The sequence below is a fragment of the Schistocerca americana genome, chromosome 2 (assembly GCF_021461395.2).
Source record: "Schistocerca americana isolate TAMUIC-IGC-003095 chromosome 2, iqSchAmer2.1, whole genome shotgun sequence".
Lineage (NCBI taxonomy): Eukaryota > Metazoa > Arthropoda > Insecta > Orthoptera > Acrididae > Schistocerca > Schistocerca americana.
Window position 1 is genome coordinate 1,019,750,958 of NC_060120.1, and position 25,362 is coordinate 1,019,776,319.

Consider the following 25,362-nt stretch of genomic DNA (forward strand, 5'->3'; position numbering starts at 1 on the left):
CTGAAAGGATTGATAAGTTTCACAGTTCCGAGGAAAATTGTACTCCTACTTAACACGGAAAAAGTGTGTTTTCTTCCGGGAGAAATTATATTTTTAACCGGGAAATCCGGGAATTTTTTTTTCTCGTCCTCGTACACACCCTGACCAGGTATGCTGTCACATCCAATCATGGTACTATATGGTTATTGCAACTAAGCAGTTATCTTCCTCCACACTTACTAAACAATGACTGACTGTAAACCCAACTGCATCTACCCCACAACAGCATTAAATTCAGTAGCTATTTCAGTACTTTCAGCTAGTGCCATTTAATTAGAATTCCTCCTCCTACCCCATGGCTCCCCTCCTCCAACAGTTCTGTAAACTCCTCCAGCATATCCTTCATAATGCCCCCTAGTGTAAACCAATCTCTCTCTCTCTCTCTCTCTCTCTCTCTCTCTCACTCATACACCATTTTCTCTCAGCTTTGTGGTTGTTATGTTTTGCCACTGCCATTGTGGGTCACCTGTCTCACTTTCTTCTGCCTCTCATTATGTCGCCCCCCCCCCCCCCCCAATTCCTTGCTTTGCACATCATTTGCCACTGTGTGTGTGTGTGTGTGTGTGTGTGTGTGTGTGTGTGTGTGTGTTTGGGGAAAGGGGGAACCATGCATGCACACACGTGTGCAGATTACACTTCTGCTGCTTGCGTGGGCACTACGTTCACAATATGGTTTTGTATTTAATACAAAATATGACTGGCTAATTTTATTCAGTCTGCCATATTTTTGTAGTTTTTTTTATCAACTACCATAGCAGTAATTCTTTTCAAATTTAGATTTATTATTCCTTTGTTTGCCCATAGTTGCAGTAATTTAAGGTATTTCTAATCCATCATTCCTTGTTTAGCGTTTTTTAATAGTTGAAAATACAGATTTGAAATATCTCTAATAATCGAGTTATTCATTTTATTGAGCATTGTTTTTCATTGTGGCATCAATTCCAGTTTTTATATTTGAAAACATTAACTCCCTCCCTGGCTGAAAATGTATATTGTATGTTCGCAGCAAAAACCTGTAAATTACCTGCCAATTATTGTCAATGTTATACAAGAAAATGCAGCTGAATTGATGGCAATGGATCAAGTGATATATCATTTCTGCCCAAGAGTAAGTAGATACCACTTTTTACTTTATATAAGCAGAAATATTCCCCAAGTCTCAGATATTCTTTAGTCTCTTCACCAAAACCATTATAATTGGCTGTTGTATGTGCTTTCCTGGGAGATGGAAGAACCCACTTCCATTTTGATGTTTGTAGTCTGGGAAGGGGCTACTGACATAATGTTGTTAATTTACAAATCCAACTACTATTTCACTGATAAGAAAACAAATTGTGACACATTAATGTGTAACCATAGAGAAATCCCATAAATTTTATGTATTTCATGTGGCTTTTGAATATGACACAGTTATAATGCATACATCAGAGATAGTACTCTCAACATGGATGATGTGTAATAATATTTTAATTCTTTAAAATATTAAAGCAATATTCTTAACATGAACAAATAAAATGAATATATTCTGTAATGTATTAATTCATATGTCAGCTCATTCAATGTTTACATTAGCCGGGACAGAAAGGCCTCTAACAATGAACCAAATTGGACCAAACTTCTTTTTTTATACAGGGTGTCCCACTTGAAAGAGGCCCCACAAACATGTGTAGCAATTCTGCTGAAATTGCACCATGTAATTAGTGATGTTTGACATGGCAACGCTGCACTCTGCAACATCATTTGGCGCAGCTATGTTTCCACAAGTTGCTGTGTCTGGAGCCCAGTGTTTAGTGACAATGTATCGCTACTCTGCCATAGAGCGCGTGTTTCTTGTGAAACAATATTGGATTACTGGTTTCATTAAGACAAGTCACCAAATGGTTGTTGAACAGTTTGGTGACCAGCATATATGTCTAAGTGCTCGATACGAAAGTTATTGAACAAAATTGAGAGCAGTGGAACAGGGTTGGATCTTCAAGACAGGGGATGGCTGCCATTATTCTTAGAAAAAGTGACTGTTGTGAAACAACCTGCAAAGTCTGTTCAATGTTTCTCTTCAGGAATGTAGAATGTTACAGAGCTGTGGAGAAAGCCTTCATGTATCTATACAGGTTTACAATTGTTCAGGAACTCATTGTCAATGACAAAGACAAACGGATTATATTTTGCTGTTGGTTTCGGCAATTTATTGTCCAGAGGCCAGGAATATTGCAGTAAACATGGTTCAGTGATGAGGTGTGGTTCCACACTCTCAGAATACACGTTTGTGGTGTAACGAAAATACACATGCACTGATCAAGCAACCCCTTCATTCACAAAAGATTGGAGTGTTCTGCGCAATATCACAGCATTGCATCATCGGACCAATTTTTTTCGAGTCTACAGTGACAAATGCATTTTACATCAAAGTGTTTCAGGAATTTGTGAACCAGTTGCATGATGAAGAACTTACCCTCGGCTGGTACCAATGGGATGGTGCCACACGCCACACATTTCGAGTGACCGGGGCTGAGGTCAAATCATTTTTCTGCGGCAGAGTGTTTTTAAAAGGAATGTGGCCCCCAAGGCCACCTGATTTAACACCACACGACTTATTCCTCTGGTGTGGCGTAAAGAGCAAGGTCTACAGGAACAACCCACAAAACTTGGAAGTTTTATGAGAGAACATCATCTGCAAAATCCAGGCAGTGACACAAGAGGTTCTGCTAGAAACATTCGAGAATCTGCAGTGTTGTGTTCACAAGTCTTGGGAGGGGGGGTCGTCACTTCCAGCACCTTTTGTGATTCACCTTTATTTTCCCATGAACGAGGTATGACATGTTCATTTCATTTCATTTCCTGATTTTTATGCAAAACCTTTAAGTGTAATTTAAGCAAATGTTTGTTTGTGGGGCCTCTTTTGAGTGGGGCACCCTATAGTATATAACACCTATTTGCAGATGCTGTTGTGCAACTAAAAGGAAACCTGTGTCATGACGATGGTGTGCCTATCTCTCCAAATACTGATGATTTAGACCCAATCATTTGGATGAATATACGTTTTTTTTTTTTTTTTTTTTTTTTTTTTGCTTTTGATATCCAGTCCTATCTCCATTGTTAGAACCATTCTTCTCTTCTTCATTTGTTTACCGTATGGTTATATGAGGGTTGTCCACAAAGTAAGTTACGTTTCTATTTCCATCCGTGGCAGCGCTACAATCGCAGTTCCGAGCAAGTGCGGTAGTTACTCTGACTCAAGGAGAAGACATGTATGCCATTTTCAGATTGCTGCTGCCGATGTGTGCTTTGTAGTGCTTCTTTATAATGTCAGCCGTAATTGAAAATGCCGCAGCATGTGAAATCAGATCTGTGATTCATTTTCTAAATGAAAAGAAAGTTAAACCGAAGGAAGTTCATCAGCAAATCTGCAAGGTTTACGGACAAAATGCTGTGAGTGATTCATGGTTAGAAGATGGGTCAGACTGTTCAATGAAGGACGTGATCAAGTGCACCATGAAGAATGAAGTGGATGCCCATCTGTGCTTACTGATGAACTAGTTCACACAATTGAACAGAAGATTAAGCACAACCATAAGTTTGCACTCAGTGCCCTTGCTATGGATGTTCTGCAAATCTCATGATCACTAATTCATAATATTGTTACTGAAAAACTGAAATTTCGAAAACTTTGCTCACGTTAGGTACCCAAAATTCTTACTGAACAACACAAAAAACAACAGATGAGCATTGCACTTTTGTTTTTGACACACTACAATGAGGAAGGCAATGGTTTTCTTTCTCAGATAGTCACAGGTGATGAAACTTGGGTATCGTACGACACCCCTGAAACAAAATTGCAGTCAGTGGGATGGAGGCACACTTCATCCCCAACGAAGGTTAAGCCTAAGTAAATCTTGACACCTCGAAAAGTTGTGTGCACTGTTTTTGAGACAGAAAAGGCATTTTGATGATTGATTTCTTACTATGACGCCAAACAATCAATGCACATGTTTACTTTGAGACCATTAAGAAATTGCGCCACACAATACAGAACAAGCACCGAGGATTGCTGTCTCTGGGACGCATTTGATCATCCTTCATACAACCCGGACCTCGCTCCTGGCAACTTTCATCTCTTCTTACACCTAAAGTCTGTCCTTGGTGGTCAACTGTCAAAAGGTGGTGTTTTTTTTTTCCACGATAATGCCCGACCTCACATGCCGAATGTGACCAAATGCAGCAGCATTTTCAATTACGGCTGACATTATAAAGAAGCACTACAAAGCACACGTCGGTAGCAGCGATCTGAAAATGGTGTACATGTCTTCTCCTTGAGTCAGAATAACTGCCGCGCATGCTCGGAACTGCAATCGTAGTGCTGCTGCGGATAGAAATAGAAACGGAACTTACTTTGTGGACGACCCATGTACAAATTCTTTTCCACTGTTTTGAGTCATGTTTCATCATTTTCCTTTCTTGTATTTGTTTCTCAGTCTGGCACACAAGTAACACAGGTGACTCCAGGGACAAGATTATGAATTCTGAGATTTTCCATCATACCTCTTCTTAAGATAAGATTTTTTGAGATTTTTCACTTTTATGATACTTTGTTTAATAAGTGAATAACACCTGGTGTATTTATAGGACAAAATATTTTCTGTTGCTCAACCTCTTTCAGTATGACACCAAAGAAAACACATTTCCATGGATTATGTTGAGTTTCCAATTTGTCTCATGCGATTCGGTGATATCATTTTTTCCCTATCAGTGTTCCACCTCCTATGAAACCACCCCAGAGAGAGATTTTTGTGGAAAAAGGCTATGTAACACAATATAGTTACTATTTTGCCTTTGGAGATCTGATTCTCACAGTCACAACAATATGCTACACATAAGTACCTGCAAAACAACAATCCTTTGCAGAGTCTACATAATTTAAGTGTTTTCCAGTAATTTGGGAACAAATATTGAGTAATGTTTTTCCTGATTAATTAATCTAATTTCCATGAGTAGGTTTAGCAACAAGATGATGTCATGGGAGTCCGTCATGACCATAAAAACTGTCAGGTTTATCTTTGAGTGCTCTTTCCATTGATTAACCGTTTGTGATTATTATTTTAGTGTTTTTGCCCAGCCTACTGGCAGTAGCGTATAGGGTCAGCTGGTAAAGGAATGCATTGTTTCATTAAAATTGCTGTTGTGTAGCAATAATTTATCCAAAATTAATTAAATGATTGGGAATTTAATAATTGACTTTTATTATATTCAAATCACACGTGACCCCAACAGAAGAAATCTGTGTCTTATACTTTGAAACAATATTCAAAAGAAAGTCATACACTAAGCTGTTTCTCATGAGTTTTCCATATTTCTCCTACAAGAAGTTACTAAAATGTACACTTATTTCTTCCTTTATTGTCTCACTAGTTTGATAAATAATAAATGCATTGTGTACTGAAATATTCATGAGCTTTATAACCATTTTCATGTAGCACATTACATGTTCTTTTCCCTTACATTATAAAAGTTTGTAATTTCTAATTTCTTCCAACTCACAATCATTCCAACATAGGTCACATTGGAGCATTATACAGCTGACTTGTGGTCAGCTTAGTAAAGGTTTATAAATGCAAAATCGAATAGAGGTAATGCAGAAGTTGAGTTAATAATAATAATAATAATAATAATAATAAGAATGTGGCTAAGCTTTTATGGACAGCATAGTGAACACACGACATAGCGAAGAAGATCCAACATCCAACCCAATGGTACAACACTATGTGCCGAATAGCTCTGCAGATGAATTCATTAAGGGGTCAAATATTGCACCCTCTGACCCTATAGATGACATCTTCCCAAATAATCCTCACTTAGAGATCTGAATGGGGACTATTTTACCTCCAGAATATTTTACCCAAGAGGATGATATCACCATTAAAACATACAACAGAGGTGCATCTCCTTATGAAATAATAACAGCTGTTGTTTTCCCTTGCTTTCAGCCTTTTGCAGTGCCAATACAACAAGGCCATGTTTGCCTATGTTACAAGGCCAGAATAATCAATAATTCAGACTGTTGTCCCAGCAACTTTTGAAAAGGCCGCTGTCCTTCTGGTAATCAGTCCTCTCTGCCAAAATAGTTGCTTATAGAGTACAGGTATCTATCGTTGATCCATACAAACCACTCCACCACAGCAAGGTTCAAGGGGATTAATAATTACAATAACTACTGTCATTTTGGCCATCTGTGGACCATGATGTTGTTTCAACACTCTCTCTCTCTCTCTCTCTCTCTCTCTCTCTCTCTCTCTCTCTCTCTCTCTCTCTCTCTCGTGTGTGTGTGTGTGTGGGGGGGGGGGGGGAGGGAGGGGGGGGGGGAGGGGATATCTGAAAGATAGTGAAGTTCCCATTCTTTTTTTGTGTGTCTGTCGATGACTCGACATTTCTACTGTGTGGTGAGCTGTCTCCTTTACTCATAGATCATTTATATCCTGTCATAATGTTCCTTACCATATCAGTAATGATATTTAATAGTGGTAAGCTAGTTGATCTAAAATTTTAGTTCCTGTGTGCTCTGCAATTGTAAATCTATAAAAGCAGTTCTCCATTTTGAGAAGCAGTGAACAAGAATAATTTTTTGTGGTATAAAAAGGGCATACTCATCTAGCAATATGGCACATATTAACTGGCTTATCTCAAAAGTCAGGGTAGACATTAACTACACAAATTAGTTATTCCAGAGAACCAGTTTGATACTGACTGGAAACTTTTTAGGTGTTCTTGGGAGATTATTTTTGAAGATGACAGACAAATACTACCAATAAATGCAGTCTATATGAAAATGGTGCCAAATATCTGTACAGTTGTATAAAATTGACAGTATGAAGACATCTGATGCGAAACTATTTAAAAATGGCAAACTGTGGTATTAGCTTCTCTGACATATTTATAATGATGGTTTTATACTGATTATAAATTTTATATGATGATTATTATTGCTCTTTTGTGTTACAGGACAGGACAACATATTTCTTGTCCAGTGTTGATCCACGAATAACACTGGTTGTTATTTTTGACTGTAAGAAAACAGAGAAGGAAACAAACATAACAAATTTTATTACAGATATTAGCTCACAGCTACGCTGTAATAAAGTGTTTGCCAACCTGAAGCCGTCATCAAAATAAAATAGCACCAATGTATCAGAACAAGTTTTGCATATTGCAACAATGGTGTATGTGGAAGTATGATAATTTGAACTGTTTTTAATTCGAAAGTTACCAGTTTTACGCAGAACATCTTTTGCCTTCAGCAAGTAATTGATGTACCTTTTAATAAGAGTTAGTTTTAATAATGTTAATGGCTGTGATAATTGTTTTTACATAATTAAAAGTTTAATTTTACTACAGCAAACATTCTTATCTCTTGCATACTTTTATAAGATTGTGTACAAATGTAACATATTTTATTGCTGGATGTTAGCTTGTAGGTCTGCTCCAATAATTTCTTTGGTAGCTTCAAAGTCAAGACCAAAAATTGAAATAGACATTAAACACACATAAGTGGTGAACATTGCTCCAGGTTAGATAGAACCAGATGTGTATCCAGAACTGTCCAATGTTCAACGGAACTATTTGTTAAGTCAGTAATCTTCATGTAAAATACTTTTTGAATCTGCATATCACAATTGGTGTATGTTTTAATAGGAATTACTTTTAATATATTGATGGCTGTGGAAAATAACCTTGAGAGATTAAAGTTTTATTTTATTACTATTATGGAATTTGCAGTGTACATATTGGAATAAATCTAAATACAGTTATTTTAAAATTCTTTGTTTAATCTTTTATTGTTTACTGCAGTAATCCAGACAATTATTTTGTGATACAGCAAGATGATTAACTCTGTTTAAGGTAAAAATATGCCAGTCGATAGCTGTGAACAGAAAACAGGCAGGTATTCTGGTAGGCAAAAAAAAAACACACACACACACTGCCTGGGTTATAATGCAGTGACAACATAGCTGTGCAGATTTACAGCATGGTGGCCATTATACTTGTTTGTGTGCCTTTTGACCTGTCTTCAGAAAGTGCATTAATTCTATATTTATTACCCATTTATAAAGAGAAACTACCTCTTCAGCATTGCCTTGATAAAAGGCCCAAACTAATATAAATTAAACGTATCTACATTTTTTAAGCCTTTGTAAAAGTCATATAGCTTTTCACTGAATCTTTCTACAACACATACCGGAATTTTGTTAAATCTAACACAACAATTTGGAGAGAGCCGGTTTCATTATGTGTTCCTAAACCTGACAATTGAAATCTAATGCAACTTCTTTATGTGACCTTCATGGACATTCAGGGACTAAGAGCTCTTATCCACTTAAAGATTGCTAACCAGCCAGTGATATTTTTCATTTTTACTGCTATAAATCTGTATTGCAATCCTCCAAATCAAAATACTCCTGCTCACATGATCCTGTTATCGCTTGCTGTCATTCTAATGACATAAAAACATTCAGCTTTTTATGTTATAGTTAGTCTTCTCTAGAAAACATAAACCTGCTTTTTCCTTCAATGTCAGCTCTTTTATCTTCCTCTTTTTAAGAAAAAATAACACTGTGACTGCTGACCGAGCCTATTAATAACAGTGTTAGTCTGCTTGGCAGAAAAACCCAAAAAGACAGGAACAACTTGGTCTGACGAGTGGAAAAGAACCTATTCTGAGAGAATTTTCTTTCATTTGTGATAGTTGGAATTTCTACTGGTTACGTGAGTGTAAAGTGAAAATCTCTCATCCTGGGACAGAGATGGCATTGATATCCTATGAAAATGTGATTGCGGCACTAGAATTTAAGTCAAGTGTTACTGTGATCCAATGAGTATCTTCTTGATCCAATTGAAGTGTGAAATAACATTTCCAGGATGGCATATCCCACTTCCAAGCTTCTGAGACAATGAAAGATCTTTGTGACATAGTAGTAAGAAAATGTCGATACATCTCAATGTGGGAGATATACTAATATGTGCAGATGGAAGAACTGTTTGAACCTATCACTTCTACAATGCAAGACTGTGAGTGAGCATCTCCACCTTCAGTATGGGGCCACTTGCTCCTTGGAATCATGCTTTCAGGTTGTTTAGAAGACAAGGAGAAAAAGAGGAAAGGTCATAGCTACAATAGACGCCATGAAAAATTTCTCTCGAATTTGCTTATGTAAAATATACTTCTTTTCTTGATCTTGCACAAGCTACATATGTTTCAGATGTCCGCTTAGTGTATGAGGTGGTGCTGTTATAAAAGAAAGTGTGAATACAAAAATTTTAAAATTCAGTTGTTTACTACATTGAAATTGCATGGAGGACAATTAACACTCTCAGGACCCATTCACACAGAAGGAGACGAAATTCTGTGAAGATTTGTGGAGCACGGTTGGGCGGACTTGACTAGCAGGTCCACCTCAACAAACATGAAGAAAAAGTGACTGAAAGAAATCTTATTAAATAAAGCTACTGATATCAAATGTAAGAGGGTTACAGATCAAACATAGGAAATGGAGAACACTAAAGCCATGCTAAAAACCATCGTGGTTCTATTTTGATAAGGGGATGTAGGTGAAGGATACAGATTCATCAGAATAATTTAGTAAAACTGTCATTTCCAATGGACCGATACCAACAATAAAGAAGAATAGACATACCCAGTGTAGCACAAAAAATTAAATTATAAGAAGAAAAGTAAGTCCAGATACAACCTACTAGAAGAATTTAAAAAACTGAATGAAAAAGGGAACTTTGAGATTGTACTTTGTTGTCCATAGCAACTTGGACAACAGTAATAGATACGACTGTGTTCAAGTCAAACTAGACATAGAGATGCTAGAAGAGTTCATCATTTGACTAAGAAGATTTCCTATCTTAGGTCAGAGGTCTACAACTGACTCAGCAGTCCACGACACCCCTAACTACCGCAGCCAGTGATCGACATGATGAGGCTCATTGACATGCTGCATCAGCTATGCATTTGTTACTCGTTGGTATCACGCTGTTGAGAGCTGTTTTCCTTATCCAGTGATCTCTACTCAGCCCAGAACCGAGATTTCATTTGCTATGTTTGTGTTTAAGCTTTCACAAAACTGAAAGGGTGTAGAAGCGTAGCTAAGAAGTGACATTATTGAAGTACTTTTAAATCTAGATATTTATTTTTGGTTAAAGTTGTGTGCCAGTTTGGACTAGGAAAAATAAGTGGCTTTCATGAAGGCTCAAGTAGAGAAATTAAAAGAATTTGACAAGCTGTCTTCACAGTATTACAAGCCAAGAACAAGCATTGTCTGATTTTTGACAAGGGGAGGCGGTAGCTAAGAATGTAGATAAAATCTCTGATATAGGAGAGACCTCATTAAAACTATCAAAAAAGCTACAGACTCAGAAAAACAATGCGACTTCAGGAAGTAGGTTCAGGAACAGATTAAAGAGGTAAATGACAAGATGCAACAAATAAAAAATCGTCAAATCTTGAATTAGCAAGTATTCATAGTCAAATCGCAGATATGCAAGGCTGAGTAGAGGTGTTCAAAAAAGGTAGAAAATTTGTGAAACAATTGTGCCCCAAACTCTTGCAATAGTTTGGAGGAGCATCTATAGGAATTAGTGCACCAGAAAGTACAAGAAAAAGTAGACTCTGTCAGTGTTACACCTAATTCTGTGGACAATATTGAATAAAACCAAAAATCATTGCAAAACTTGATGTGAGAACTGGAAAGAACCATAGGAGGGCTTGGCAAGAGGTCAATTGCTGGTGACAATAGGATGTCAGGTAATTGACAGCAATGAAACTTGATGGGGAAGTACACCCTACCTGTTTTTAAAGATACTTCCTAGATCAGTAATCATCAAACTGTGGGCCACAGGCCCCAATCAATTTTTCATGCTGTCTTTGGTTCTCAGCTGCATTTTATAATAATATGCATCTAGCAGCTAACAGCTGAATCCAAAATGTCAATAACTATTAAGAGCTTCTTAAAAGTGTAATTTTTATGCTCGATATCAAACAAAAATACTTAGACAGTAATATTATAAGATGTGCTTAGTTTGAATTGACATTCCTGAATTCAGCTGTGAGGTAAGTAAAGTTGGCTGCTTATCTCTGGTGCAGAGGGGAAAGTAGCATGGTCACAGCAGTGGTAGAAGCTGTGAGAGGGGAATATTTTACTGCTTGCCTTCCACTGCTGACAGCTCAGAGACCTGTCTGCCTCATACCAATCAGCTGCTGTCATATAAATTTCAAACAGAAGTAACGTGGATTCATGAATGTGTATTATAGAGATAGCCATCTTCAAATATGTATATATTTGTAGCAAGGAATAATAAATTAAATTAACAATGTTGTAATACAACACAATAAGTGGAAGAAACACGATATTCAAAACATTTAGTAAACATTTGCACAATGCATTTAAATATGAATACAACTGCTGTATTAATCATTCACTCACACAGACACCACAACAGTTCATCGGGCAATTACTGTGTCACTACTTTGGGGTTGCTGAGGGTGGCAGCAATCTGAAACAGAGAATGACACGAAGTGTTCCGAGTGATGCTGATTTTCACAGATTAGCACAGGGGCTGGTGACCAACTTATTACTCCCTCACTATACCTAGTCTATTGAGGGGCTCGAAACATACTAATATGGGCAGGTTACCAATTAATAGTAAGTTTGGTATGTATGCGACCGAAGAAGCTGCACCACAATGTCTATATTGGCTCTTGAGCAAAAACGTTTGACAACCAGTACTGTAGATCAGTACCTAATAAATGGGAGAACTCTAAGAATACAGATTTTACTTCAGTTACATGATGGGTGAAACTGCAGAATGGGGAGTTGCCTATTCGGAGGAATTTGAATCGTGGAATGATTTCAGCAAAAGTTTAAAAGAAAGTACAGTTAAATAAACAAACAGAAAGGAACAACTGACATTAGAAGTATTAGATCTGAAGTATTATAATAGTTCATGGGGTAGATATAAGAAGTATACTGAGTGGCATCCAACTAAATCAAAATATTTAGGTTATCTGGTAGAAGAATCACATCTCATAAAAGTATTAGTCCATAAGATGCCATATAATATTAGGAAAGATATTTAGTATTGGGTGTGGACAAATGTTAATGATTTGTTAACATCAGTTGAAGTCGTGGACACTTTAAATAAGGAAAGAGGTGATTATACACAACATGACATTAGTAAGAGAAGCTGTTATCCAAACAAATTCACAAAGAAAAAGGAAAGTAGCTTTGTGGTGTTAATATTAGAAATTGGAAAAGAGGAAATGGTGTGCAAAAAACCATGCAGTCCCAAGTATTTTTCCCCAGTACTGCAGGACATCGACACTAAGGCCGGTATTACACTATCATATTTCTTTGACAAAAATCTTTGATGTGGCGCTAAAAAGGGATATTACGCTGACATCTCTCTCTCTCCCCCCCCCCCCCCCCCCCCCCTCAGTTCAAGAAGAAGGCTGACAACGACAACTTATTAGCTGCAGCAGTTGCATGTACCGCTATTGAACTGTGTGCACATTTGGAAGAGAAGCAGGGGTAAAAAAAGGAAATGTACCTGGGTGAAGCCAAGGATTTTATGATGAGACAATAAAAGCATTGAACAAAATGAAGTGTATCCTCATATCACAAAGTGCAATACTCACTTAAGAACTGCTATATCTGCAGAAGACAGGCTCACAGTAACACTCCGATTCCTTGCTACAGGAGAGAGTTACTCTAGCTTACACTACAGCTGTCAAATACCACAGTGCACATTAACGAAAATAATACCTGAAATATGTGAAGCAAGTTATAAAGCACTAAAGGACCACTATCTGAAGGGAAATAAATGTTCTATACAATTTATGTGCATTAAGAACTATTTTTATTTTAGAATCAAGTACCAATTACATTTTGAGTCTGAAAACTACAAAATTAATAGAAATGTATGAAGCTGATGAGGCACTTTACAAAGTGAGCTATCCTGAGTGCAAAAATAGATTAAGAAGACTGGAGAGCTACAAAAAATTTATATATATTATTTTACAGCGTATCGTCCTCTTGTGTGCCAGCTTTCTGGGCGGTAGCCTGGAAATGTCCAGAGGTGGACGGTTGTGGCTGTGGAACTGTCGCATGCAGCAAATCCCACCTGTCCATCAGACACCGAATTAACTCTTGCATAGTGTCTGTTGCAAATGCTTTACCACCCACATTTTCCATCTCCCGCAGTTCAGCTGCAATGTGGGTGGCAAGGGTACTATACCGGTCTTCTCTGACAGTCTGGGACTTCTTTCTGCACATATCAGCGACAGCCTTCAACATTTTAGTGGCCTCTACAATAACATCGGTTGCAACTTTTCTTCTCTTTGTGGGAGGCCGCTCATAATGCTGGGGCTGGGGTTCACTGCAAGCTACATCAGCCTCTTCTTGGGAAGAGTACTGAGCCTGCATTTCATGCTATAAAATATAGAAATTAAAGCCATTAGCTACATACTATCTTACACATATATAAATCTTATTCGCAGGTACCCACAAGCAGAGAAGAGTGGTAGCAAATTGCAAATGATTTCGAGAAGTGGAACTGTTATAACACTATAGGAGTAATGGATGGAAAGCATATTCGCATTAAATGCCCACAAGTTAGTGGATCTCATTTTTCAATTATAAATCCCTTAACAGTATACTTTTATTTGCCATGGTAGATACTACATACAAATTCTTGTATGTTGATGTAGGAACTAAGGGGCATGTTGGTGATGCTGGAGTGTTATCAAAAAGCAAACTATGAAACTATGGGAGTGTCTCATTGATCAATCTATTCTGAACATTCCTGAAGGCAGAAAGCCTGGCAACACAAACATTACAACTCCAATGGTTGTACTGGCAGATGATGCTTTTCCTCTGAGTTACAATGTTATGAAGTCGTACCCCTTAAAACGAATCACTAAGGAAGAAAAGGTTTTCAATTACAGACTGTCACGAGGAAGAAGATTAGTGGAAAGCAGCTTTGGCAGTCTTGCCAGTTGTCTCAGGATATTTCTTACTACCATTAATCTGCCTGCAGAAAAAGTTACTACAATTACACTAGCTGCCTGCACACTGCGCAACTAGTTAACTGAAAGAAGAAAACACATGAACACTCGTCAGGAAACGGGCCCTACAGCGAATGGTACCAATTGCTTGCCAAGCTGCTTCGGGACGTACAGTACACGGGAGAGCAGTTAGAAAATACTTTAAAACATTTTACAATGGTGCTGGGAAAGTGCCCTGGCAAGGCAATCACATTTCGTAACGCAAAATGTAAACAAATGTACGTACCTCAAACATTTCTTCGAGCGTGGGTGTTCCACGTTCACTGCCACTTTCTGTTCCCTCTACATTACTCACACTTTCGTCCGCCTCTGTGTCCTGATCAAGAAACTTAAGCAAGTGGAACCAGTACACTTGCGGAGTATAAACGGCCTGTGCACTGGCTCCACTTTTGCTTTGAAGCATCTGCAATAATAGTAATAAAAATAATGTAAACTACTTGTTTGTTACGTAAACATTAGTGTGTGTTTCAGTGAACAAATTTATGTAAATCATTTGTATGTCATGTAAACATTAGTTGCATAAATAAAATGAAATAAGTATGTCGATACGTACTTTTGCTTTTTCGTGGGAGTAGCTTGAGCGGAGGCCATTAATTTTCTTTTTTATATCTTCCGCCGTGCAGCCCGACCGTATCTCACGGCTAATGACCTCCGCAATATTTTTGTAGCTCTCCAATCTTCTTAATCTATTTTTGTACTCAGGGTGCCTCACGCTGTAAAGCGCCTCATCAGCTTCATACATTTCTATTAATTTTTTAGTTGACGGTACACACCAACTGAATTTTGCAGCCATGTTTATAAACATTAAACACACTACAGATGACAGAACGCTGCAGCGATGCTAGCGCTCCTAGTGGTAACATGTCACATTGCAGTGAACAGAAGACAAGCGACTTTAATGATCAAATGTACTGCGAGGCCCAAGATTTGATCATATTTATTTGACGACAGACGAGATTTGACAAAGTTACATATTACGCCATCAAATTTCTTTGACATAAATATTTGACATATCAAGTTTGACAAAGAAATTTCGTAGTGTAATACCGGCCAAACCAAGACTCAGAAAAGGGTAATGATCCTATTATAGTAATGGGGAACAGGGAACATTGTGGGACACGAACCACAATCCAGGATATAATGATACAAACATAGGGTCATATGTAGAGAACTTGACTGCTTCCGTACAGACTATTCGTACAAGAGAGTTGTTATTGGAGGAGGATAAGGCATTAAAACAAGAACAAACAAAACCAATACCTGTAGAAAACATGGGGAAAGAGAATAGACATTTACAGTGGCTCAGGGAGTGATGTATCGTTGGTATCCCAGGAATTTTTGGGAACAATCAAAAAAAGAATCTGTGTCCTATATTACCAGTGACAGGAGACTTATTTTGTTGGAATAACCAGAAATAAAGGAAGGTTAAATAAAGAAGACACAAGGTTACCCCTAGATATAAATAAGTTTCAAAGTTCATGCAAACCTCAACAGTGGTATCTAATGTAAATTTGCAAATACTGCTGGGATAATTGGTTACTAACATATAAGGTAAACTAGACTATGATGCTCAAGTATTGTACTGGAAAAATGGAGATTCTAATTATACTGAACCTAGTAAGATGAATTACCTAACAAATAAGCAAAATGTGTTATTGGATAACATGCATTCAGTCACTACTGGTCAAGTAGTCAGCCGAGAGGAATCAGTAATGAACTTTGAGGAATAGATATGAATTAAAGCTTACGAATATAGCTTTTTAATTTTAGTACAAAGGCATGAATTTTATAATATCTTATTAAAGTCTAGCAGTGTATTCTCTGATAAACCAGAAGTAATGACAATATATTTTCCAATTTAAAATAAAAGATAATAAACCCATAACCTGTTCCCATAAGTGTAAGACCTGTAGTAAAAAGAAGAGAATAAGACGGTAGAAAATAGAATAGTAGAAAAAAGTTTAAGTGTATACAACAATAGCTTATTAGTAGTAAGAAAAGCTACAGAGCAATGCCCATGGTATTAGATGCACAAACACTTATTAAGTATGTAGAAACAGAGAAGGCCAGACCTGTATGTATGGACAAGTTGTTAGCTAAATATGAAGAGGGAAGATACTTTAGCTCAATGGATTTGGCTGCCAGGTAACAGCAGGTAAACTTGCATGAGAACTTGCAGAAGTATACTGCCTTTTCATTTGGGGGAAGCCATATCAATTTTTGAGTATTGCCCTTCGGATAAAATATCTGAGACTCAGTGTTCGTACGAGCAGTGGATGAAGCTTTAGGTAAAGAGTTATTTGTAGGTGATATTTTACTAGTGTCATAGACATGGGTGGAGCACTGCATAGTGTTAACCAAAACTGTACAAAAATTTCATGTAAGAGGCATTACCACCAAATTCTCAAAGTCACATTTCGGGAACTCAAATCCTTTGGGCACTTTATAGGAATACACAATATATATCAGATCTAGTGCAATTAAGGTAAATCAAGGACTGTCCAGAACCAAAAAATGTGAAACAGTTATGTTCTTAACTAGAATTGGTCAAATTTTACCATCACTGTATACAAGATCACCCTATGAACTATCCTAGGCGAATATTGTTATTAAAGCAGAGGTCAAAGCGGGTATAGAATGCAAGGATACTGGAGGCTTTTAAAAATTTCAAACAAGCTTTAGTGAATGCACCAATGTTAAAACACTCAATAGTGTATGAACCATTAAAAATGGAAACAGATGTTTCTGATCATGGTGTGGTATGTGAAATATCCCAGGGTGAATTGTAGCCCAATTTATGAGAATGTAACACTGTCACCTCTGTGGGTGGGAGTTTAAATAAGCATGAACTGAAATACACAACAACCGAGAAGTAGCTGTTAGCTATTGTATGGAGCATACAAAAATTTCAAATGTTAATTAGGGGTTGTAAGATAAGCATATACAGGGTGGTCCATTGATCGTGACCGGGCCAAATATCTCACGAAATAAGCATCAAATGAAAAAAAACTACAAAGACCAAAACTTGTCTAGCTTGAAGGCGGAAACCAGATGGCGCTATGGTTGGCCCACTAGATGGCACTGACAGGTCAAACGGATATCAACTGCATTTTATTTTACATAGGAACCCCCATTTTTATTACATATTCACGTAGTACATAAAGAAATATGAATCTTTTAGTTGGACCACTTTTTTCGCTTTGTGATAGATGGCGCTGTAATAGGCACAAACACATGACTCACAATTTTAGACGAACAATTGGTAACAGGTAGATTTTTTTAAAAATTAAAATACAGAAGATAGGTACGTTTGAACATTTTGTTTTCGTTGTTCCAACGTGATACATGTACCTTTGTGAACTTATTATTTCTGAGAACGCATGCTGTTACAGCGTGATTGCCTGTAAATACCACATTAATGCAGTAAATGCTCAAAATGATGTCCATCAACCTCAATGCATTTGGCAATATGTGTAACGACATTCCTCTCAACAGCGAGTAGTTCGCCTTCCGTAATGTTCGCACATGCAGTGACAATGCATGACGCATGTTGTCAGGCATTGTCAGTGGATCACAATAGCAAGTATCCTTCAACTTTCCCCACAGAAAGAAATCCAGGGATGTCAGATCCAGTGAACATGTGGGCCATGGTATGGTGCTTCGACAACCAATCCACCTGTCATGAAATATGCTATTCAATACCGCTTCAACCGCACGAGAGCTATGTGCCGGACATCCATCATGTTGGAAGTACATCGCCATTCTGTCATGCAGTGAAACATCTTGTAGTAACATCGATAGAACATTACGTAGGGAATCAGCATACATTGCACAATTTAGATTGCCATCGATAAAATGGGGACCAATCATCCTTCCTCCCATAATGCCGCACCGTATATTAACCCGCCAAGATCGCTGATGTTCCACTTGTTGCAGCCATCATGGATTTCCGTTACCCAATAGTGCATATTATGCCGGTTTACATTACCACTGTTGGTGAATGACGCTTCATCGCTAAATAGAATGCGTGCAAAAAATCTGTCATCGTCTCGTAATTTCTCTTGCGCCCAGTGGCAGAACTGTACACGACATTCAAAGTTGTCGCCATGCAATTCCTGGTGCATAGAAATATGGTGTGGGTGCAATCGATGTTGATGTAGAGCATTCTCAACACCGACGTTTTTGAAATTCCCAATTCTCGAACAATTTGTCTGCTACTGATATGCGGATTAGCCGCGACAGCAGCTAAAACACCTACTTGGGCATCATCATTTGTTGCAGGTCATGATTGACGTTTCACATGTGGCTGAACACTTACTGTTTCCTTAAATATCGTAACTATCTGGTGAACAGTCCAGACACTTGGATGATGTCATCCAGGATACCGAGCAGCATACATAGCACACGCCTTCTGGGCATTTTGATCACAATAGCCATACATGAACACGATACCAACCTTTTCCTCAATTGGTAAACGGTCCATTTTAACACGGGTAATGTATTACAAAGCAAATACTGTCCGCACTGGTGGAATGTTACCTGATACCACGTACTTAAACTTTTGTGACTATTACAGCGCCATCCATCACAAAGCAAAAAAACTGGTCCAACCAAAACGTTCATATTTCCTTACGTACTACATGAATGTGTAATAAAAAATGGGGGTTCCTATTTTTAAAAAAAACGCGGTTGATATCCGTTTGACCTATGGCAGAGCCATCTAGCGGGTACCATAGCGTTATCTGGTTCCCCCCTTCAAGCTAGAGGAGTTTCATTCTTTGTAGTTTTTTTGTTTGATGCTTATTTTGTGAGCTATTTGGCCCGGTCACTATCAATGGGTCACCCTGTATATGGATCATCTGGCAGCAGCATTCGTTATGGAAATTACTTTATTGCATAACCAATTAATGTGAGATGGATAGTATTCCTCCAGGAATATCAAATAGAGATTAACTACATAAAAGAGTCACAAAATAAAGTACTAGATGCACTGTTACAATTGTCATTGGACCTGAGTGACTTGACTAGAATCGAGAGACCAGGTGTTATTTTCACAATAAATTTTTTAGTTTAAAGTTCCACAAATAAAAAGGTAAGGAAGTTAGCAATAAGAATAAAGCATTCTGCAAGGATATATAAATATTTTAGAGAAAAGCTACAGCAATGTGGGCAAATAATGTTACTACCAGAAAAAACATGTCTGTGGATAATAGGAGCAGGTGCTTTGTTCTGGAGATTAAGAGAGAATAAATTCACTTGCAAGTTTCGTATTCCACAAACAGTAGAAAGAGGTGTAATATGGCTTATCCATAGAGGATATGGGCATTTTGGAATATGTAAATGTATTCAACATACAAATATATCCAACATATATTATTTTAAGACTCTAAGTAGGGAAGTGAGAAAGGTATTGAAAACCTATGAAGTACCGGGTGATCAAAAAATCAGTATGAATTTGAAAACTTAATAAACCACGGAATAATGTAGATAGAGAGGTAAAAATTGACACACATGCTTGGAATGACATGGAGTTTTATTAGAACAAAAAAAAATAAATAAAGTGTTGCTAGACGCATGAAAGATCTTTTGCGCACGTTGTTTGGTGATGATCGTGTGCTCAGACGCAACTTTCGTCGTGCTTGGCCTCCCAGGTCCCCAGACCTCAGTCCATGCGATTATTAGCTTTGGGGTTACCTGAAGTCGCATGTGTTTTGTGATCGACTGACATCTCTAGGGATGTTGAAAGACAACATCCGACTCCAATGCTTCACCATAACTCCGGACATGCTTTACTGTGCTGTTCACATTATTCCTCGACTACAGCTATGTTAAGGAATGATGGTGTACATATTGAGCATTTCCTGTAAAGAACATCATCTTTGCTTTGTCTTACTTTGTTATGCTAATTATTGCTATTCTGATCAGATGAATCGCCATCTGTCGGACATTTTTTGAACTTATGTATTTTTTTGGTTCTAATAAAACCCCATGTCGTTCCAAGCATGTGTGTCAATTTGTACCTCTCTGTCTACATTATTCCATGTTTTATTCAGTTTTCAAATTTATACTGACTTTTTGATCACCCGATATGTCAAAGAGTTAAGATCATAACATTAAAGTGCCATGCAAACTGTACCCAGTAATACTGAAAGTTCTACATGATCTATCTGTAGCAGAGTTTCATGGCCAGTTGCATAAAGTTAGAGAAGACATAACATACATTCTTGTTCTTATTGAATGTTGGTTGAATTATGTAAATCTATATCCAGTTAAACAAGCAAATATGGTTACCATAATAAACTGCTTAAAAGAATACTTTACAGATATAGTGAAACCCCCACAATTACTAACAGGTCACAGTTCATGAGGAATAGTTTTAAAGAGTTTCTAGCATGTGAAGGTGTTAAACACACAGCTATTTCAAAATATCACCCACAATTGAATCTTGTGAGCAAGTAATGAAAAAAACTGGACGTTTGTGCAGAGCAAGCTACATGGGTTCAGATGGTTCAATAGTTTCAAGTGATCATAAATGAACTACCACACGTGTCTACGGGACTGTCTCCTGTCGAAGTGAGGAATAAAACTTTTATTGGGGAGCCCCTATTAAAATTAATTAAATGCTCACCTGTAGAAAAGATAGAAACAGAGCAATTGTGAAGATAATGAGTAATAGTTTGCACAAGCAAGCAGATATCAGAGTGAAAAGAGACATTGAAAGTGTGAATGTGCCCTTATTCTATACTTATAAATTTTGAAGTTCCCAGGGGAACCTGCACTCTGAGTGTATTCAACAGTTTGATGTCAATTGGGTTTACCAAGTTAACTGTTTCAGTATTTTCTGTTGAGTTTTCTTCTTCTAAACAATTCCTTGCCGTTCGTTATTCTGTTATCTTTCAGCTGAATTTTTCTCTTATTGTACTATGTTATATTTAGTTAAAAAGTCACACTTATGTTTGTTTCCCTTCCCCTGAACCATGGACCTTGCCGTTGGTGGGGAGGCTTGCGTGTCTCAACGATACAGATAGCCGCACTGTAGGTGCAACCACAACGGAGGGGTATCTGTTGAGGTGCCAGACAAACATGTGGTTCCTGAAGAGGGGCAGCAGCCTTTTCAGTATTTGCAGGGGCAACAGTCTGGATGATTGACTGATCTGGCCTTGTAACGCTAACCAAAACGGCCTTGCTGTTGTGGTACTGCGAACGGCTGAAAGCAAGGGGAAACTACAGCTGTAATTTTTCCCGAGGGCATGCAGCTTTACTGTATGATTAAATGATGATGGCATCCTCTTGAGTAAAATATTCCAGAGGTAAAATAGTCCCCCATTCGGATCTCGGGGCAGGGAATACTCAGGAGGACATCGTTATCAGGAGAAAGAAAACTGGCGTTCTACGGATCAGAGCATGGAATGTCAGATCCCTTAATCGGGCAGGTAGGTTAGAAAATTTAAAAATGGAAATGGATAGGTTAAAGTTAGATATAGTGGGAATTAGCGAAGTTTGGTGGCAGGAGGAACAAGACTTTTGGTCAGGTGAATACAGTGTTATAAATACAAAATCAAATAGGGGTAATGGAGGAGTAGGTTTAATAATGAGTAAAAAAATAGGAGTGTGAGTAAGCTGCCACAGCGTAGCAAATGCATTATTGTGGCCAAGATAGACACGAAGCCCATGCCTACTACAGTAGTACAAGTTTATATGCCAACTAGCTCTGCAGATGATGAAGAAGTTAATGAAATGTATGATGAGATGAAAGAAATTATTCAGGTAGTGAATGGAGATGAAAATTTAATAGTCATGGGTGACTGTAATTCAACAGTAGGAAAAGGAAGAGAAGGAAATGTAGTAGGTGAATATGGATTAGGGCTAAGAAATGAAAGAGGAAGCCACCTGGTAGAATTTTGCACAGAGCATAACTTAATCACAGCTAACACTTGGTTCAAGAATCATAAAAGAAGGTTGCATACATGGAAGAACCCTGGAGATACTAAAAGGTTTCAGACAGATTATATAATTGTAAGACAGAGATTTAGGAACCAGGTTTTAAATTGTAAGACATTTCCAGGGACAGATGTGGACTCTGACCACCATCTATTGGTTATGAACTGTAGATTAAAACTGAAGAAACTGCAAAAAGGTGGGAATTTAAGGAGATGGGACCTGGATAAACTGACTAAACCAGAGGTTGTACAGAGTTTCAGGGAGAGCATAAGGGAACAATTGACAGGAATGGGGGAAAGAAATACAGTAGAAGAAGAATGGGTAGCTTTGAGGGACGAAATAGTGAAGGCAGCAGACGATCAAGTAGGTAAAAAGACGAGAGCTAGTAGAAATCCTTAGGTAACAGAAGAGATACTGAATTTAATTGATGAAAGGAGAAAATACAAAAATGCAGCAAATGAAGCAGGCAAAAAGGAATACAAACATCTCAAAAATGAGATCGACAGGAAGTGCAAAATAGCTAAGCAGGGATGGCTAGAGGACAAATGTAAGGATGTAGAGGCTTATCTCACAAGGGGTAAGATAGAGACTGCCTACAGGAAAATTAAAGAGACTTTTGGAGAAAAGAGAACCACTTGCATGAATATCAATAGCTCAGATGGAAACCCAGTTCTAAGCAAAGAAGGGAAAGCAGAAAGGTGGAAGGAGTATATAGAGGGTCTATACAGGGGCGATGTTCTTGAGGACAATATTATGGAAATGGAAGAGGATGTAGATGAAGATGAAATTGGAGATATGATACTGCGTGAAGAGTTTGACAGAGCACTGAAAGACCTAAATCGAAACAAGGCCTCAGGAGTAGACAACATTCCATTAGAACTACTGACAGCCTTGGGAGGGCCAGTCCCGACAAAACTCTACCATCTGGTGAGCAAGATGTATGAGATAGGCGAAATTCCCTCAGACTTCAAGAAGAATATAACAATTCCAATCCCAAAGAAAGCATATGTTGACAGATGTGAAAATTACTGAACTATCAGCTTAATTATTCACGGCTGCAAAATACTAACAGGAATTCTTTATAGGCGAATGGAAAAACTGGTTAAAGCCGACCTCGGGGAAGATCAGTTTGGATTCCGTAGAAATGTTTGAACACGTGAGGCAATACTGACCCTACAACTTATCTTAGAAGAAAGATTAAGGAAAGGCAAAATTACATTTCTAGCATTTGTAGACTTAGCGAAAGCTTTTGACAATGTTGACTGGAATACTCTCTTTCAAATTCTGAAGGTGGCAGGGGTAAAATACAGGGAGCTAAAAGCTATTTACAATTTGGACAGAAAGCAGATGGCGGTTATAAGAGTCGAGGGGCATGAAAGGGAAGCAGTGGTTGGGAATGGAGTGAGACAGGGTTGTAGCCTCTCCCCTATGTTATTCAATCTGTATATTGAGCAAGCAGTAAAGGAAACAAAAGAAAAATTTGGAGTAGGCGTTAAAATCCATGGAGAAGAAATGAAAACTTTGAGGTTCGCCGATGACATTGTGATTCTGTCAGAGACAGCAAAGGACTTGGAAGAGCAGTTGAACGGAATGGACAATGTCTTGAAGGAGGGTATAAGATGAACATCAACAAAAGCAAAACGAGGATAATGGAATGTAGTCGAATTAAGTTGGGTGATGCTGAGGGAAGTAGAATAGGAAATGAGACACTTAAAGCAGTAAAGGAGTTTTGCTATTTGGGGAGCAAAATAACTGATTATGGTCAAAGTAGAGAGGGTATAAAATGCAGACTGGCAATGGCAAGGAAATCGTTTCTGAAGAAGAGGAATTTGTTAACGTCGAGTGTAGTTTTAAGTGTCAGGAAGTCATTTCTGAAAGTATTTGCATGGAGTGTAGCCATGTATGGAAGTGAAACATGGACGATAAATAGTTTAGACAAGAAGAGAATAGAAGCTTTCGAAATGTGGTGCTGCAGAAGAATGCTGAAGATTAGATGGGTAGATCACATAACTAATGAGGAGGTATTGAATAGAATTGGGGAGAAGAGGAGTTTGTGGCACAACTTGACTAGAAGAAGGGATCAGTTGGTAGGACATGTTCTGAGGCATCAAGGGATCACCAATTTAGTACTGGAGGACAGGGTGGAGGGTAAAAATCGTAGAGGGAGACCAAGAGATGAATACACTAAGCAGATTCAGAAGGATGTAGGGTGCAGTAAGTACTAGGAGACGAAGAAGCTCGCACAGGATAGAGTAGCATGGAGAGCTGCATCAAACCAGTCTCAGGACTGAAGACCACGACAACAACCACAACATGTTTGTTTAAAAACATGTTAGAATGGAATGAACCCTTACCTTTTTATAAAGGTTAAACAGTGTTGCTTAGGCACACACAAAAGTAATAAAACGAAACAACTGATTTGTAGAAGCTGTATTTAGAGATGTGGTTTCATATGTTTTGTATGTGGGATTTTCTACATTTTCTTTCCTCTTATAAATAATGACTAATTTTCTTATATCTTTTATACTGGAGGTTAGGTACTATAAGTCACCAAGTACGTAAGTGATTATGACAAAGATTAAATATTTTATGTAATCACATACATACATACACTCCTGGAAATTGAAATAAGAACACCGTGAATTCATTGTCCCAGGAAGGGGAAACTTTATTGACACATTCCTGGGGTCAGATACATCACATGATCACACTGACAGAACCACTGGCACATAGACACAGGCAACAGAGCATGCACAATGTCGGCACTAGTACAGTGTATATCCACCTTTCGCAGCAATGCAGGCTGCTATTCTCCCATGGAGACGATCGTAGAGATGCTGGATGTAGTCCTGTGGAACGGCTTGCCATGCCATTTCCACCTGGCGCCTCAGTTGGACCAGCGTTCGTGCTTGACGTGCAGACCGCGTGAGACGACGCTTCATCCAGTCCCAAACATGCTCAATGGGGGACAGATCCGGAGATCTTGCTGGCCAGGGTAGTTGACTTACACCTTCTAGAGCACGTTGGGTGGCACGGGATACATGCGGAGGTGCATTGTCCTGTTGGAACAGCAAGTTCCCTTGCCGGTCTGGGAATGGTAGAACGATGGGTTCGATGACGGTTTGGATGTACCGTGCACTATTCAGTGTCCCCTCGACGATCACCAGTGGTGTACGGCCAGTGTAGGAGATCGCTCCCCACACCATGATGCCGGGTGTTGGCCCTGTGTGCCTCGGTCGTATGCAGTCTTTATTGTGGCGCTCACC

The 25,362-nt window shown here is 38.3% G+C and overlaps 2 protein-coding genes across 4 annotated transcripts in view; one reads left to right on the forward strand and one right to left on the reverse strand.

The window, feature by feature from the left end:
* The window catches only part of LOC124596388 (KICSTOR subunit 2-like), a 69,469-nt gene extending 61,621 nt beyond the window's left edge, over positions 1-7,848 (forward strand). For all 3 annotated transcript variants that reach the window (XM_047135510.1, XM_047135511.1, XM_047135513.1), the window contains exons 8-9: positions 1,046-1,147; positions 7,033-7,848. In XM_047135510.1, coding sequence (XP_046991466.1) covers positions 1,046-1,147; positions 7,033-7,203 — 273 coding nt within the window. In that variant the 3' untranslated portion in view covers positions 7,204-7,848. The remainder of the gene's footprint in view (positions 1-1,045; positions 1,148-7,032) is intronic.
* A 5,101-nt stretch (positions 7,849-12,949) lies between these two features.
* On the reverse strand, positions 12,950-14,985 carry LOC124595774. Its single transcript, XM_047134660.1, has 3 exons — positions 14,709-14,985; positions 14,382-14,558; positions 12,950-13,520 (listed from the first exon to the last, which is right to left on the reverse strand). Exons 1-3 carry the CDS (start codon positions 14,958-14,960, stop codon positions 13,107-13,109), a joined length of 843 nt encoding a protein of 280 aa, XP_046990616.1. The 5' UTR covers positions 14,961-14,985; the 3' UTR covers positions 12,950-13,106.
* Positions 14,986-25,362: the final 10,377 nt, after the last annotated feature.

Bases quoted from the DNA above. Each gene is read 5' to 3' on its own strand.
- LOC124595774 (XM_047134660.1), bottom strand. From the start codon at position 14,960: ATGTTTATAAACATGGCTGCAAAATTCAGTTGGTGTGTACCGTCAACT. The intron at 14,559-14,708 runs GTACGTATCGAC...CTATTATTGCAG, and splicing joins ACTCCCACGAAAAAGCAAAA to ATGCTTCAAAGCAAAAGTGG. The intron at 13,521-14,381 runs GTACGTACATTT...TATATTTTATAG, and splicing joins CGCTCGAAGAAATGTTTGAG to CATGAAATGCAGGCTCAGTA.